Source organism: Schistocerca piceifrons, chromosome 3 (assembly GCF_021461385.2).
Source record: "Schistocerca piceifrons isolate TAMUIC-IGC-003096 chromosome 3, iqSchPice1.1, whole genome shotgun sequence".
In the NCBI taxonomy this organism is placed as follows: Eukaryota; Metazoa; Arthropoda; class Insecta; order Orthoptera; family Acrididae; genus Schistocerca; species Schistocerca piceifrons.
In genome coordinates, this window is record NC_060140.1 from 693299132 (window position 1) to 693318087 (window position 18956).

General features: G+C 42.2%; 1 protein-coding gene across 1 annotated transcript in view; it reads left to right on the forward strand.

Annotated features, from left to right (window-relative positions):
• Positions 1-18956, forward strand: part of LOC124788973 (ATP-dependent translocase ABCB1-like) — a 131965-nt gene that overhangs the window by 77321 nt on the left and 35688 nt on the right. The window contains exons 11-12 of the mRNA XM_047256262.1: positions 5819-6090; positions 16314-16418. Coding sequence (XP_047112218.1) covers positions 5819-6090; positions 16314-16418 — 377 coding nt within the window. The remainder of the gene's footprint in view (positions 1-5818; positions 6091-16313; positions 16419-18956) is intronic.

Here is an 18956-nt window from a genome sequence, read left to right on the forward strand (position 1 = left end):
ATCAAAGGTAAGGAACAACGGCCGTCGCCCATTAATGCGTCAGAAATGTTACAACTGCACTCTAAATGACTAGTTAAGAGGTCAAGAGGTGCTTGTGATCGTACTGTGCTTTCAATGGCAGTCCATACCGTCACACCAGGGCATAATTTTCGCCAGAGCTCAGCCCGTTCCGGTACCTCCAGGGGAATTTTCCTTCTTTTCCTATTTTTTAAACTCACTGGGACAAGTCGACACCGGAGATTTACAATAGTACACGTGTATTAAATTGCAACGGAATTGTACTTTATCTCCGTGTCGGCACCAATAAACGTGACCATGGATAACCAATGTGATGCGGGCAGAGGTGTGGGGTGAGGTTGTGGCTGTGCTTGTGCCTGTGCATGTGCATGTGTGTGTGCGTGTGCATGTACGTGCAGTATACCAAAGACAAGTCGAGCTCCATTCCAATGTAGTGACCGGTACATATCGGTAACATTCACGTCCTTTCTTTACGACTGCCACCAATATATACATTTATTTATTTTTTGTGTATAACTACGTAATTTATGGAAACAAGTGTCTTCGATGGCTACACAGAGTACAAACTGTGGAGGCCAAATAAAACAAACAAAAATGTACAGTCTGTCCCCATACACTGTCACATGAGGTGGGGACGAGAGGAGGAAGATTAAGGCAGCCGCGACGTGAGGCGCTACTCACTGAACAATTGCTATGGCACACGGAATTAACGTGAAGACGTATTACAGGCACTTTTGTGTCCGAATGTGTTGATTATCTGTAGTGACGAATATGAACTTACATCAGTCCGGGTATAATATAACTCAATGACCAGAAGACAAATGACATTTAAAGCACATAACTGAGGGTCTCATGGAGTTTTCTGTTTCCTCACTCTTCGGGAAGTTCAAAATGGTTCAAATGGCTCTGAGCACTGTGGGGCTTAACATCTGAGGTCATCAGTCCCCTAGAACTTAGAACTACTTAAACCTAACTAACCTAAGGACAAGACACACATCCATGCCCAATGCAGGATTCGAACCTGCAACAGTAGCGGTCGCTTGGATCCAGACTGAAGCGCCTAGAACCGCTCGACCACACCGGCCGGCTCTTCGGGAAGTCTGAATTGTACGTGATCCCGATGGGTCATGAATAAATTTATCGTCATACATCACTAAATGGTTTAATAATTAATAATGGACACACATTCATGAGCAACTACAAAGCAACTGTCTGAACGTTGCAGCTGGTAGTAGTTGAAAACATGACGTCATAGCCGTGAAGAACACTGACTTGTGCCGATGTGTATCGAACAGAACTAGGGATCAGAGTGGCACTGCTATAGCGACAGACGCTCATCTAAAATCTTATGGTTTTATTGTTTTGATTATAAGAAATTATTTTTTAAATAATGTGAGTTTCAGAACAGTATTTTGTTAAAGCCATGATTTCTCATTGTCATTTTTATCACACTCAGATTTTGTTATTATTATGGTTGGAGGGGGGAAGGGGTGGGGGGCATTGCGTGGCTGAGGAGGTACGTTCCGGCACGTAAAATATTAGATTAAGCACTGTACCATCTCAGATGCTGGGCCCATACCACGATGACAAATACGATGTGGCAATGTCTCTTCTTCTCAGAAATTCCGCATACGGAATCGCCCAACAGCGATTCAGTCCACAGGACCGGAACTAATATGGAAAGAGAGCACAGTGCCATTCTTTAGCATTGTCGTTTGGCGCAGTTTTATCGGTGCGCCTCTCAGTTGCCACATTATGCGGATCCACAACAGAGGTCACGTACTGTGAGTCTTCAGACGTCGTCGCTCTGTCTGTATGCACGATACTTGTTTTGCAGCAAACAAACACAGTTTCTGATTCAAGCTACGTGCGTAAACTTTCCATGTATTCAGCATGTAGAAGGCGTAACTGCTACCGACATTCTACAGTTGTCTGGAAATGCAAATAATTTGCATATTTAAACATGTAGTACATTCATGCAAGTTTTAACTCTGTTGCTTGCTGTCTTCAAGATACGCAGTTTTCTCTACCTTAAAGTAATTCGATACAGCAAAAGCGCAAACAGTTCTCTAATAACCATATTCTCCGTTCGTCTAGCGAATTAGTTGTAGTTATTATTGTAAGTGATGTATTTCCCGAGAAGATTTGTTTTGCAGATTTTGAGGCACCATGAAGGACTACTCTATCTATATTAAGTTTGGACAAGTACCAAGGGAAGAACAAACTAAAATAAAGATGGGCTGTCGCTGAGAGGCTTAGTGCACAAACCACCTAAGCAAAGAGTAAGTACATTTGCTCCTGTTCCCTTTCTAACAGCGAGAAAACTTTGCACCTTTTGATGGCCACATCATAGCAACGCTGAGCACCATATTCCCCTGCTTAATCGGGTGTTCAAATGGTGGCCTGTTGTATATCTGTTGCGTAATGTTAATCTGATTTCGACGATTAGGGTTTCCTGAAATGTGACGCTAAAGAAGACTGCAGAAGATTATAGGTGTATCGGATGACTGATGAGCAGTTACTGAAGAATAGAAGCTAGTGCCTCGACTTGACTAAAAGAAGCGACCGGCGGATAGTACCCATCTTGGGCCGGCCGGAGTGTCCGTGTGGTTCTAGGCGCTACAGTCTGGAGCCGAGCAGCCACTACGGTCGCAGGTTCGAATCCTGCCTCGGGTATGGATGTGTGTGATGTCCTTGGGTTAGTTAGGTTTAATTAGTTCTAAGTTCTAGGCGACTGATGACCTCAGAAGTTAAGTCGCATAGTGCTCAGAGCCATTTAGTACCCATTCTGAGGCATCAAACAGTGATTAATTTTGGTAATGTGGGGGGTACGGGAGGTTAAAATTGTAGACCGAGATTAAATATTGACTACATTTAGCAGTCTGAAATGAATGTAGGTTGTAGTAGTTATGTAGAGATAAGGATACTTGCACGGGATAGACTAGCGTGGAGAGGTGCATTAAACCAGTCTTTGGACTGAAGAGCATAGAAGTAACAAATAGTGTTAAATCTGTTCTAATCTATTCTTGGCTATTAGGGAACGCATTGTGTTAACAGGATATTTGCGGTTCTGTTATAATTGACAAGCTTGTTTCGTTTGAATTACATATGTAAAAAAGGACACGGTGTTAGGGGTTTCTCTTTAGACTATCCTATCAGACAACATATGGTAAGCTTCAGTGAGTCGGGATAAAAATTTGGAAGATTAAAATAATGGTTTCATTATTAGTATAAACTGTAAAGTTTACAGTTCTTTCTTTAATGTTATATTTAAGGAACAAATTATAGGGCTTTATAATCGGATACATAAAGAATGTACGAAGGATAATAGTTAGGTACCACATGTCCCTATTTATCCATGCCACTGAGGATTAATGGCGACAGTCACTTATCTGAATGGGAATAGTGTTACAATAGCGTTTCTTATTTTAAGTGTCGTAGACTCCAAATATTTATTAAGGGGGTACACTGAATGTTTCAGGATAACTTCTGCACTTCTGAATATCATTTCTTAAAAACACCTAACTTTTTCCTTCCCTCAGCCCCTACGCACTTTTCATGTACCACTCCTTTTTCCCTTCCTTGGCACTGTATCCAGCCTTCCAGTTTTGATGGTAAGGGGACACCGTATTTCACACAACAAAATGCACACATTGTATCTTGTTCCTCTGATTCTGGGGATGATGATTCTGTAAGTATTCTCCCCCTCCTTTTCTAGTCCACTTTCCGTTCCTGATTTTCACTTTTTTTCTCCTCTTACTGCAGCCATATCTTCTGGAGACGTTAAGAGAACTGCTTGTAGCTTCCTTGTCGATGGACGGCGGTCCATTGTTTCTTCGTAGGTGGAAGAAGATCACGGAAAGATACAGAAGGTGACTTGGATTCCGTCTGGTTTTTGGTGCCGATTTCTTGAGTTGCAACCAGGACGAAACTCACGTGCAGAGAAAACATTTGCATTTAATGGATAAACCCCTGTTGTTCTGAATCCACTCTCACCAGTAGCAGTTGTCGTTGCTTTCAACAAGGATGCTTTGAAATTTGTTAATTTTTCTTCCCTTTGATCGTTTCTCATGAAAATATTACTCTCAATGTCATAATAGGACTTCAGAGGTTTGAAAATTGACCTATCTAACGGCTGAAGTCGAAGAGTTGTGTGACTAGGTAAACACATTATGTGCACGTAATTTTCCTCGCAAAACCCCAATACCTGTAAACTTTTATGAGAAGTATGTCCACCCAGTAGTAAGAGACATCTTCCAGGACCCTAAGATTTGAAAATGAAGCAACCGTTTAAAAAAGCCACCTTCATTTATTCAAACTGAGTCTGCTATTGTCGCCAATGAGTCACTAGGGAAATTGTCAGGCCTTTAAATATTGCTACTGGTGGAATTAAATTTTCAACAGCATTCGTGCAGGCACCCCTCTCTACGCAAGAATACGAATGAAACAGCTTTGCATCCTTTTGCCGCAAACATTTTCTTGTTTGATTTATTATTAATTTAGCAGACTGATTCATCAAAGTTATAAATCAATTGTGGCTTACCACGTAAATTAAATTCTTCCATGGTTTTATTCAATAAAGTAAGACATTGCTCAATGTCGTGCTTATTGCAACGATATGAGGAGAGCCCTTCAACCTTCCTGTATGTTATTTCAGGATTGCCCTTACGAAAAGCAAATAGCCAATCATTTCCTGCCATTTGATGTTGCCTCGAAAACTTGAAGTTAGATTCCATTTTGCTCTCCGAAGAATAAATCAGCTTTTCTTACAACAGACACACAAGCTGACAACCTAAGCTTTTTCTTGTTCGGCGGTGAACATAATTTGTCCACCATTCATCTTCAGCTTACCATCATTACCACTTTGTAGACGATGGTGAAGACGTGAACGATGCTCCCCAAATAGTTCTGTAGGATGCCATGTGCTCCACCCTTGCAGCAATAGCTTCGTGAACATCATGTTCAGTCCGACTATGTTTATCATAACCCACCTGTGAAAAATAGTAAAAAATAAATCAGCAAAATGTGTTCTCTCTATTCAGCTTTTATTTAGTGCCCCTACTCACCCAGAAAGTAAGTGCTACAGAGGTTGGTAGCACGGAAACCGTTTTCCATTGGATGGAAAAGCAACATAATCTCATTTGAGATCTCCGATTTAAATTCCACCACAAACGAACACATAATCGGAGCAACGGTTAACTAATTAAACTAAATTTAAAGAAACATAATATTAGAAAGCAAAAGTTTCTGTTCCGCTTACCTTCAACTAGTATTTGTTATGAGGAATTTAGAACACGACAGTAGACTGGCAGTCTGATAAGTGTTTGTATAATACATCAAGTACAGACGATTATTATCTGGAGATGGCAGCACCTTCTTGTCTGCAGTTAACTTCTACTGGAGAATCGATTTTCTAAAATTGTGCGTATTCAGTCACTGCCCCGCGAGCTTACCCTATTCCTTATCCGAATGTTCAATAATTTCTTATTCCCTGTTTTAGTTGCGATGTTTAATATATTTCGTGAAGGTGGCCCCCACAGCTCGTATGTGTTTATAAACATGTTCAGTTCCCCAGCCAGAGCTACTACTAAGTTTTTCATTATAACTCGTTTCAGCCCCTATGACTAGGTACTGGAAATTGATTTAAAACGGGTTATCTGACAATATTAGCCCTGTGGCATCGAGTAGCATAAAATCTATTTATGTCTCTGCTTTCAAGTAGTAAACTATGTTAAGTTGTCAATAATAAAGCATTCCAAAAGCTGATAATATTCGTTCTGTATGAGACTGACAATTGTAGAAGATCGTCCGGTCCTGGAGCGGCTGCAGAGTGAGCAATGCGACGGCTCCTCGGTGGTGGGCCGCAGGGGGTCGGCAGCTGACGTGTCGGAAAATACGGAAGAGGATGAAGGGGATGGGGCGGAGGGGGTGGGGGTGCGTCGCGCGGGCGTGCTGCCCGTGCTGCGCCTCAGCGCCCCGGAGTGGCGCCTGCTGGCCACGGGGACGCTTAGCGCGCTCGTCGTGGCCGTCGGCTTCCCCATCTTCAGCATCTTCTACGGGGACGTCATTGGGGTCAGTACCAAACCTTAAACCTGTACGGCTTTCATGTGACTCTGGAGTGAGTTTAGAGCGGGGCTTTACGGACTAGACCTCTAATATTTTTTCCTCGTGGCATTTGGAGGTCAGTGGCCCCGCAACAGTTTCCTAATTATAAAAACAAAAAAATTCGAATTCGTTAACATAGCTGCCAGTAGTTGAGTGTGTAGCGTACAATTCTTACAATCAAGAAGTTGTTGCTTCCACTAGCAACATTTTCAAATTTTGTTTCAATCTTACATTAATTTTCAAATGGAAACATTAATTTTAAAATTGATTCATAATTTTAATAAAAATAATTTCTTTTTACTTTTAATTATTAGCTATATGAGAATAAACTGAAACTGGACACTGACATGAAACGCCACATTTTAAATGAAAAAATTTATTCTGCACATCAATACCTTTCAAAATAACAATACGTTTAATTTTATATTTGATTTTCCGCGTTTTTTATCTAATTTCAATGCTTTGAGGATGAAATCATGGTCCAAGGAGGCTGTGTTCTGTTTATTAGCCGTGCAGTTGGGCAGTTTTAACCGAGTGTCGTTTACAAGCAACAGTAATCCGTTCCAAAATGTTGACTGTGGTTTGTACATCAATTATCTACAAGCTCTCGTATGTCTTGGGATGACCGCAGCTTGTAGACATTTTTTGTTGAATCGCACACATTCGTTCAACTTTACCATGTTGCGAACATCTGTTGATAGTATATAATTTAACCCCGTTCTATATGTGCGAAAGATTTTTAAAAAATTATTTTTCTGGGGGTCTTGCGGCTTACATGAAGCATGTTTACATTCTGAAATCGCGCTGAGCCTGTGGATCCTCACAAAAAAAATTTAGAAACTTTGCCAAATATGGACTGAGGTAAAATTACTTACTGTTAATGGATGTTTACAAAAATGGCAAAATTGAACGAGTGATTCCAGTTCAACATTAAATTTCTACAAGCTGCGATCATCTGAAGATATGCAAGACCTTTGTTGACAATTGATACACAAACTAATGTTTCAACGTGCCTGAAAATTACCCACAGTTGAAGTTAGCCAATTGCACGGATAGTAAACAAAATACAGCCTCCTTGGACTATATTTTCTTTCTCATAACACATTGAGACTGTGAACCTCCATAAGAATACAATTAAAAAATCAATTAGTATATTGCAAATATTGGTATTCGTATTTCTTGTGGTTACTAATTAAAAATAAGTAGGTGCTAATTTTATTAAAAACTTGAGATTCAATACGTGTTGAGATTTCCATTTCTTAATAAATAAGATTCAAGCCGAGGACTGTACGATTAACTCACTCGTATATTACATACCCAGCTACTTCTCTTAAGCTAAATCTTTTACTAAACTGAAATACAAGAATAGCAACGTTTTTACAAATGTTGATGCACATCATCAGCTTATCCTTCATATTATTTACATCAAACAATAAATTAATGATAATAGTAGTACGATAAGAAGGCCAACTGTACCACTGAATATTCTGTACCCATAGAAACCTGTTTTTTAGACCACATAAAATGGTTTTAGCCCACCTTTCAGAAGATTGTCTTTATGCAGTGTTATATATTGTTTGAAGTGTTTTAAAACGTAAATCAGAGAAATTAAACAGCGGAATTGCAACAACTGCTACAGGATTTATGTTTCTTTCTAAAAAAAAGAATTTCGTGTGTGTTACAAGAAGATGAACATGTGATAGTTATGGTAACAATGCGTATGATTTGTTCAAACCTTTTATAAAAGAAATAGATCCACCCAATTTTCGTTACTTAGGAGCGCATCAGATTAATTGTTGGTATATTCTTTCAGACGACTGCATCACTGTGTCCTCTCCCAAGTAGCCTATTTCTGTGCAGTAGATGTAGACTGCTCTCTAGAAGCTACCAGCAATTATCTACGAATGTTTTGTGTTTTAGAGCGCTCAGAACTCGTCTTATCTTCAAAAAAATTTTCGTGTATTTTCGATAATTTCATAGTACTGATTTTGGAAATAGATGCCCGGACACTAATTATCGAGTCTTATTACGTATGGAGGAAGTTGAGGACGCCAGTTCGTAAAATCGCCTTGTTAGAGAAACCGTGACCGAACAGGGGCAGGTTTGATTTGTACACTGAAGCAGCACACAGGCGCGAATATACACTCCTGGAAATGGAAAAAAGAACACATTGACACCGGTGTGTCAGACCCACCATACTTGCACACTGCGAGAGGGCTGTACCAGCAATGATCACACGCACGGCACAGCGGACACACCAGGAACCGCGGTGTTGGCCGTCGAATGGCGCTAGCTGCGCAGCATTTGTGCACCGCCGCCGTCAGTGTCAGCCAGTTTGCCGTGGCATACGGAGCTCCATCGCAGTCTTTAACACTGGTAGCATGCCGCGACAGCGTGGACGTGAACCGTATGTGCAGTTGACGGACTTTGAGCGAGGGCGTATAGTGGGCATGCGGGAGGCCGGGTGGACGTACCGCCGAATTGCTCAACACGTGGGGCGTGAGGTCTCCACAGTACATCGATGTTGTCGCCAGTGGTCGGCGGAAGGTGCACGTGCCCGTCGACCTGGGACCGGACCGCAGCGACGCACGGATGCACGCCAAGACCGTAGGATCCTACGCAGTGCCGTAGGGGACCGCACCGCCACTTCCCAGCAAATTAGGGACACTGTTGCTCCTGGGGTATCGGCGAGGACCATTCGCAACCGTCTCCATGAAGCTGGGCTACGGTCCCGCACACCGTTAGGCCGTCTTCCGCTCACGCCCCAACATCGTGCAGCCCGCCTCCAGTGGTGTCGCGACAGGCGTGAATGGAGGGACGAATGGAGACGTGTCGTCTTCAGCGATGAGAGTCGCTTCTGCCTTGGTGCCAATGATGGTCGTATGCGTGTTTGGCGCCATGCAGGTGAGCGCCACAATCAGGACTGCATACGACCGAGGCACACAGGGCCAACACCCGGCATCATGGTGTGGGGAGCGATCTCCTACACTGGCCGTACACCACTGGTGATCGTCGAGGGGACACTGAATAGTGCACGGTACATCCAAACCGTCATCGAACCCATCGTTCTACCATTCCTAGACCGGCAAGGGAACTTGCTGTTCCAACAGGACAATGCACGTCCGCATGTATCCCGTGCCACCCAACGTGCTCTAGAAGGTGTAAGTCAGCTACCCTGGCCAGCAAGATCTCCGGATCTGTCCCCCATTGAGCATGTTTGGGACTGGATGAAGCGTCGTCTCACGCGGTCTGCACGTCCAGCACGAACGCTGGTCCAACTGAGGCGCCAGGTGGAAATGGCATGGCAAGCCGTTCCACAGGACTACATCCAGCATCTCTACGATCGTCTCCATGGGAGAATAGCAGCCTGCATTGCTGCGAAAGGTGGATATACACTGTACTAGTGCCGACACGGTGCATGCTCTGTTGCCTGTGTCTACGTGCCTGTGGTTCTGTCAGTGTGATCATGTGATGTATCTGACCCCAGGAATGTGTCAATAAAGTTTCCCCTTCCTGGGACAATGAATTCACGGTGTTCTTATTTCAATTTCCAAGAGTGTAAACGGAAAGAGGGGGAGGATGCAAGGTCATGGAGGTCGTATAACGAAGGAAGGAAGACTGGGTTTAACGTCCCATCGACACCGAGGTCATCAGAGATGGAGCACATGCTCGTATGGTGTCAAAGATGGGGAAGGAAATCGGCCGTGTCCTTTTGCCTGGAGCGACTTATGGAAATCACGGAAAACCTAAGTCTGGATTGCCGGACACCGGTCTGAACCGTCGTTCCCCAGAATTCTCGTCCAGTGTGTTAACCACTGCGCCACCTCGTGATCGTCATCTCCCAGAGAAGACCATTTCAGTAGAAGCGATTATACTCATACATATTATAAAAATCTCTCTAGGTATGTAAGTATGTTTGTTGAACTTCCCCTCCTAAACCACGGACCGATTTCAACAAACTTGGTACACGCATCACTTTCTATCTGGAAAGAATCGCTGAGAGGGTAAGAATCACCTACCCACCAGAGGGATGGGGAGAGCCCACGGCGAGCGGATATCGAGACTTCCTTCATCCAGTATCTGAGGATGAGAGCACTTAGTGACTTGGAAAAAAAAAATGGTTCAAATGGCTCCGAGCACTATGGGCCTCAACTGCTGAGGTCATTAGTCCCCTAGAACTTAGAACTAGTTAAACCTAACTAACCTAAGGACATCACAAAAATCCATGCCCGAGGCAGGATTCGAACCTGCGACCGTAGCGTTCTTGCGGTCCCAGACTGCAGCGCCTTTAACCGCACGGCCACTTCGGCCGGCGACTTGGAACAAACTTCATACATAATTTCCAACCTTTACCGAACTTTTAATGTCTGACAGCCTCGACAAAATTATGAAACGAAACAAGTTTATGGCTACTACATTTTCGCTGTTCATGCGGTAAAACTGCTGCATAAGGCATGACCTTTTAATCTACAGATTCTAACTGTAGTCGCGAGACACTTCGTAAACGGTATTCACGCATTCCGCCTAATTTATTTCCAAAATAATATCATTGTACGACACAAAGTTCAGGAAATATGACATCGTAAACACAGATATGTTTGAAAGCGAAACTGCCGGGCAAAATTCAGTAGTGATACGGGAGTACTATGTGTGAAATACACTGAGGTGACAAAAGTCCTCTGATACCTCCTAATATCGCGTGGGGCCCCCTTTTGCCAAGCGTTAGGCAGCAACTCGACGTGGCATGGACTCAACAAGTCGTCGGAAGTCCCATGCAGAAATACTGAGCCATACTGCTTATATAGCCGGCCATAATTGCGAAAGTTCTGCCAGCGCAGGATTTTGTGCACGAACTGACCTGTCGATGATGTCCTATGAATGTTCGATGTTATTCATCTGGGTAGCCAAGTCATTCGCTCGAATTTTCCAGGATGTTCATCAAACAAGTCGCGAAAAACTGTACCACCATGAAAATCCCATCGTTGTTTGAATGAAACTCCGTGAGCAGCTTTTCACATTAAGCACCTGACTTCATATGACAGCTCCGACAATGCATTGCCCTTTTATGCCTTCTGTACGTGACACTGCCGCCGTTTTGATATGTGCGTGTTCCTGTCCCATGCGTTTGTCACCTCATCGTATTACGATGTTCAGGCTATTGTCATCATCAGATTTGTACTAGAGCGTGCTGAAAAGTAATGCCTCAGATTTTTTTTTATAAGCTCTGAATGCTTTTTAAATAAAACAAACAGTATTAACATTCTACAACTTTATGCTTCATATCTACCTATTTGCAACCCCCTGCCGCTACAGAGCTCCTATATGTAGCGCGTAACATGGCAGTGTCTGATGTAACTACGTCGGTAAGTGAGAATCATCGTTCTGCAATACCGTTCTGCAATCGGGTTTCGAATTGCAACAGTTCGTCCACACATGGAACAGCCCCTCCTTCAGCGTGACAATTCCAGGCCACACACATATTCTGCAACATCTGCAACAATCTGACGCCTAGCGTTCACTGTCAGGATCATCCTCCAACTTGGCCTCATCCGAATTTCATCTGTTTCCAAAAATTAAAGAACACCTTCGAGGACTCCACTTTGATATTGAAGAAAGAGTGCAAACAGAGTTGAGGTCGTGGTTCTGTCAACAAAGTCAAACATTTTCCTCTGATCTCATCAACAAACTTGTTTCTCGTTGGGAGTAATGTGCCCGTCACCAGGGTGCCTATGTTGAGAAACAAGTACGTAGACGCCAAGAACAAAAAGATAGTGTTAATAACGTTTATTTTATTCAAAAAATTTTAAGAGTATTCACATAAAAATTTGGAGGTGTTGCCTTTCAGTTAATTAAAGTAATACAAAAAGAATAGTTTGTAAGTGTGCATTACCAGGCTACAAAGATAAAAAAAACTAAAAATTTCTCCCATAAAAACTTAGCACTCGTACAACAAACATCAGTGTAGTTACAATAAAATCTCTTCCTAAGCGAGATATAAACTCCGAACACTGCTCGGAAGTTTACAGAAATAAGTGTTAGCTGAGAGGACGTGCCTGGAGCGTTTATTTTTCGCTTTATACACCGGTAGGAACTTGTCCTTGTGAGTTTTCGCGTTATCTCTAATCATATCACAGTCTACAAGAAATCGTATTCCAGTATTCTTTTGAATTAAGAATCTTTCAAGGATTTCTTCAGCTTAGAATATCATAGACAAGAGAAGAACTGCCTTAAGTGATGAGTCCGGTTTCGTCGTATTGGGCCCCGACACCAGTGAAGACGTGTCTGGAGACAGTTTTTAGTCGCCAGGCTTTTGACTGGTTTGCTGCGCCTCTCCACGGGTTCCTCTCCTGCACCAACCTCTTCATCTCAGAGTAGCACTTGCAACCTACGTCCTCAATTATTTGCTGCGTGTATTCCAATCTCTGTCTTCCTCTACAAACTTCATCTTCTACAGCTCCCTCTAGTACCATGGAAGTTATTCCGTGACGTCTTAAGAGACGTCCTACCATCCTGTCCCTTCTTTTTGTCAATGTTTCCATATATTTCATTCCTTGCCGATTCTGCGGGAAGTCCAGCTAATTTTCGACATTCTCCTGGAGCATCACATCTTAAATGCTTCGACTCTCTTCTGTTTCCTTACCACACAATGTTGTGCTCCAAACTTACTTTCTCAGAAATTTCCTCTCAAATTAAGTCCTGTGTTTCATACCAGTAGATTCCTGTTGGTCAGAATGCCCTCTTTGCTAGTGCAAGTCTGCTTTTGATTTCATCCTTGCTCCGTTCGCAATGGGTTATTTTGCTGTCTAGCTAGCAGAATTCTTTGGCTTCATCCGTTTCTTGATCACCAATCCCAATGTTAAATTTCTCATTTCTGCTATTTGTGATTACTTTCGTCTTTCTTCTGTTTACTCTCAATTCACATTCTGTACTTATTTAGACTGTTCATTCCTTTCAGCAGGTCCTGTAATACTTTTCACTTTCACTGAGGATAGCAATGTCATTAGCGAATCTTGTCCTTGATGTCTTTTCATCCATAATTTTAATTCCACTCTTGAACCCTAGTTTTATTTCCGTCATTGCTTCTTCAGTGTATAGACGGAATAGAAGAGACAAAGGACTACATCCGTGTCTTACAAACTTTTTAAGGCGAGCACTTTGTTCTTGGTCTTCCACTCTCATTGTTCCCTCTCGTCTCTTGTAATTAGTTTGTATTACCCTTCTTTTCCAATAGTGTACCCATATTTTTCTCAGAATTTCGAAAATCTTGCACCATTTTACATTTTCGAATGCTTTCTCCAGGTAGACAAATCGTATTAAAGTGTCTTTAGTCTTACTTCCATTATCAGCCGCACCTTCATAATTGCCTCTCTGGTGCCTTTATCTTTCCTGAAGCCGCACTGATCGTCCTCTAACGCATTCTCAATTTTCTTTTCCATTCTTCTGTTTGTTGTTTTTCTCAGCAACTTGGTTGCATGGACTGTTAAGCTGACTGTGCGACATTTATCGCTCTTGTCAACTCCTTCAGTCTTCAGAATTGTGGTATGTCGCCAGTCTCATACATTCTACACACAAACGTAAGTAGTTGTTTTGTTACCTCTTCCCCAATAATTTCAGAAATTCTTATGTAATGTTATCCATCCCTTCTGTCTTGTTTGATCTTAAGTTCTCCAAATATTTTTTAAAGTCTGATTCTAATACTGGGTTCTATATCTCTCCTATATCGGCTACTGCCTCTTCTTGTATCACGACCTCAAATAAGTCTTCAGCCATATAGAGTCCTTCAGTGCACTCTTTCCACCCATCAGCTCTTTCCTCTGAATGTAACAGTGGAACTACCATTGCACTCCTAATATTACCACCCTTGCTTTTAATTTCACCGAAAGTTCTTTTAACTTTTCTATATGCTGAATCAGTCCTGGCGACATTTTTTTTTATTACTTCACATATTTCATGCAGCCATTTAGCCTTAGCTTTCTGACAGTTCCTATTTATTTCATACCAAAGTGACTTACATTTCTGTGTTCCTGAATTTCATCAAAGATTTTTGTACTTCCTTCTTTCATCGATAAACTCTAGTATTTCTCCTGTTACCCATGTTTTCTTCGCAGTTACCTTATTTGTACATATGTTTTTCATTCCAGCTTCTGTGATTATCCTTTTCAGAGAGGTCCACTCCTCTTCAACTGAACTACGTGCTGAGGTATTCCTTGTCTCTCTATAGCCTTGAAGATCTTCGCTCATATCCCTCCATCCTTAGTACTTCTTTGTGCATTGATTCTTCCTGACATGTCTCTTAAACTTCAGCCTACTCGTTATCACTACTAAACTGTGATCTGAGTCTATATCTCCTCCTGGTTACATCTTACAATCTAGTATCTGATTTCAGAATCTCTACCTGACGATGATGTTATCTGAAATCTTCCCGTATCTCCCGACCTTTTCCAACTATACCTCCTCCTCTTATCATTCTTGAACAGAGTATTCGCTATAATTAGCTGGAATTTTTCCGGAACTCAATTAGTCGTTTTGCTCTCTCACTCCTTGTACCAAGACCATATTGTCCAGTAACCCTTTCTTCGTCTCCTTCCTCTACATCTGCATTCATGTCCCCCATGGCTATTTGATTTTCATCTCCCTTAACGTACTGAAATACCCATTCAATATCCTCATACATTTTCTGTATCTCTTCATCTACCGCTTGCGACTTCGGCATGTATACCTGAACTATCGTCGTCGGTGTTGGCTTGCTGTCGATTCTGACGAGGACTGCCTTAACACTGAATTCTTCGCAGTGACTCATTCTGTGCCTTACATTCCTGTTCATAACGAATCCTTCTCCTGTTATACCATTTTCTGCTGCTGTTCATATTAACCTATACTTATCCGACCAGAAATCCTCATCATCTTTCCACTTCGCTTCGCTGACTCCCACTGTATCTAGACTGAGTCTTAGCAGATTTTCTGGCTTCCCTACGGCTCAGCCGCAATACGACCTGACAACCAGGAGTGATAGTCTGGAGTGCCGTTTCACTTCACAGCATGATCCCTTTGGCTGTCTTCCGCGTCATCCTTACAGCACAGCGGTACGTCGACGGTACTCTTCGCCCCCTTTTGTTGCCCTTATTGGTAAGCCATGCTGAGGTTACATTTCAGCAAGGTATTACCCGCCCGCAGACGACTATAGTTTCTACAGCTTGTCGTCGTACTTGCCAAACCCTACCTTGGCGAGCAAGGTCGTCGGGTCTCTCCCCAGTTGAGAAAGTTTGAAGCATTATGGACAAGGTTTGAGGATCATCTCGGTATTCGGACGATCTAAAGCGCCAACTGGACAGAATTTGACACGATATCCTCCAGGACGACATCCAAGAATTCTGCCAGTCAATGCCAAGCCGAATAACAGCTTGCATAAGGGTCAGAGATGGAACAACGCGTCATTGACTTGCTCTCTTGACGGAGCTCTTACTCTTGAATAAATCATCAATTTTTTTTCTGAAACTGTAATCATTGTTTGTCTGTACATGTACGTCACATCCACCGATCCCCGTCCCATTCGGATAATTCCTTCTTGGTGTGTCTTTGTTTTTTTATATCATAAAGATATACCATATTGTGGACATTAAGCTTGTACGGCCTTGATCCTCATCACTTATAGCAAATCCTACACGTTGGAGAACGAGATAAAGGTAGTGCAATTCATAGCACACGAAATCCGCGCTTAGTGTGTCTTTACACCTCGCCAGCGCTTAATAACTCGCGTCAAGGTAATTTATTTGAAAGCCATTTTCTAATGAACAGCTTTCAAGTTCTCTTCACCGTTCTTGGGCATCTAAACTTCCATCAACATTGACGTGCCTCCCGCCTGTTCACAAGTCTTTTAACAGATAACATTAGTTCCACTTGTAATGTCTTTTAAATAATGGTAAAGAGGACTTCCTCCTTTAAATATTGTTTGTAATCATATCGAACAAATGCAAAGCAGGATTAGTATAGAACTAAAGCCGCATGCACGTGTATATTACTTACCATAGGACTGTCAAACAAAATGTAGGAGATACTAAGAGATTTTAATGTGTCTTTTTACTTTTCTGAATACTAATTATGTAGGCATAAAGTAAATTAGTGTTTCAAGAAGAGAAGATTAGCGGTAAATTTTCTTCAGTGACTCCTACAAACCGTTTCCCTTCTTTCAGGTCCTTTCTCACCCGGACCCTGCTGTTGTCCGCAGTCAGACATACTGGTACTGCGCCGTGTTCATCGTGACAGCGGTCATCATGGGCGTAAGCTCTTTCCTGCAGGTATGTTCCAAATCTATGCTCCGATACTCCGCAAGTGGCGAAATCATATAAGTAACTAGAAGAAGCGTAGGAATAGAGTGGCCACTGGTAAACTTGTTTTCACGTAAAATACCTCTCTGTCTGTAAACAGGTATTTCGAACGATAACGAGTGTGTGTCGAAATAGGAGTCGCTATCAGTTTCCTGTCTTCCCTCAAAATAGTTTCCCATTTGTGGGATAACCTTCTGTTTGTGTGACTTCATTTTCTGATTATATCCACTTACCTAACATTATCATAGTCTCGTTGTCTGAACTGCAAACTTATCAAGTAAAACTACATACTTTTTTTCTTTCTTGTTTCCTAAGCCAGCAGCCTTCGTCCAGTTGGTAAATTTTCCTGTGTTATCGAACATGTTTTAAAAGCGACGCTGCCCTCCCTGCCCAGTTTTCTTTTGACAAAGCACATATGTTTTTTCATGGTGGAAACGGAATCAACAAGAATACAACCATTTTATTTGCATCTGACGAAATATGTATGTCTTTTCGTCTGAAGCTTGGACTGTATGGTGGAACTAGTTCCAGGTATCATTACTCCTCAAATGGAACACATTTGCAGTCGTGTACTTTGCATCAATTAATTTTTGTCTTAGGTCCTCCGCAGTCTCACGAAACAAAGATTCCCTACAGTCGGTCATTTCGCCTGGTCAGTGCTACTTCACAGCAACAAGATCGTGTACTCATCTTCCCTACTAACAATAAGTCACTACTACCCTTACACTCCTGCATGCTTCAGTAAGAGAGGGTGAGATCTTTAGTATGAAGCGACGCAGTGCCACTGTTGTCAGACTTGTTATACTCGCGGAACTACAGCGGGAACGAAGGAAGCCCGTTAGTACTGATGCAGCAGAGGCGCCTTGATTTGTGAAGTATGCACCCGGAACGTAAGAGTCGTTCCCGCTCCGGTTCTGATCTCTAGTACCTCTCATTGTGCGCGTCGTTATGGATGCTTCCCATTCGATTCTCCTATAGAGCGCGGGAAGAATGATAATTTAAATGCCTCTGTGAGCATTGAAGTTAGTTTAAACTTGTCTTCGCTATCCCTACTGGAGCGATAAATAAGCAGGTTGTAATATTCTCATAGATTCCTCACTTGAAGATGGTTGTTGATGGTTTGTAAGTAGGCTTTCACGGGAAAGTTTGCGCTTAGAGTCTGCAGTACAGTTTTTTTTTTTTAACCACTCTCATGGGTGAAACAAACAAGTGACCATTCGCACTGCCCTTCATTGTTTATGGTAATATCTCCTATGAGTCGTATTTGGTGCGGGACCCACATGCTAGAGCAATATTTCAGTATGGGTCGCACAATCATCTTGTAAACAAACTCTTTTGTAAATTGACTGCATTTTCCTAGTATTCTACCAATTAAATGGAGTCTACGATCTGCCTTTTCTACGAATGGGCGTATATCACCATCCTTTCTCCGCGAACGTTACAGCCGGGTATTTGTATGACTTGAGATATATCAGTCGTGACTCGTTGGTATTTTGGTTAGTGAAGAGAACACTTTTAATTTCTAAACATTTAAAGAAAGTTGCCAATCCTTGCAACGCCTTGAAACCAAATGACAATAGTGATGAATGTTTTTGCAGATTTTCCTACAAAGTATTCTGTGAATGCCTGTGCTTGATAACTACCCACCGACACACAAGCAGCTGTTCGTGTGTAACCCAGACAAATACTCACAGAAGATGTGCAAATGCACGCTGATAAATTCAAAGTTGAATATCACAAATTCCGCCACCGACTTCAAGGGGCATTTGAATCCTCTTGAAAAAACCGCATGTAACTCTTCTGAGGTCGTGTGTTCGTTATTTTATGGGGAAACACTATTTACAATCCGATTAATTCGTTTCTTGTGCTTACCTTCTCTTCTGTGAACTTCGTCCTGCATACATACTTACGTGTCTACAGCCTACCTTGGTGCTGAAGAAACATGAGCACTTCTGCAGGGGATGTCAGAGTTAGAAAATGTTTCTCCTGACGAGTAGAACTTGCAGTGGCCGCACAGTACTGGAAAAAAACAGCCTTTCTTGTAGCCAAAGGAACCTCGTTTTGTAAAATGTCAAAATAATGAGGCTATGTAAGACGATACGGTAACACAACAGGCCCGGTTAAGTGATTGTCTATCATACCACACGACATATATACGCAGACGTGATCTTACAAATGTGCATCCACAAAGGCAAGTCTGTTGCCGTCGGACCACCAACGTGAGTTACGAGTGATCATGCAACGAGTGAAAGCAGCTTCATCATTAAACAGTCTTAACTGGATTAGTCGCTGATTTGCAATTAATCAACTACATTATTCCCATCGTCTACCTTTATCTCGTTCCCCAACGTGTAGGATTTGCTATAAATGATAAGGATCAAGGCCGTACAAGCTTACACAATAATCTTGTAGGCTGAACACTGATATCTGCAAAAATCCTATGCTGTTTCGTCGAAAGTCTACGTTCTATCAACTGAATAACACTCCGTTCATTTTCAATAGAGCAAT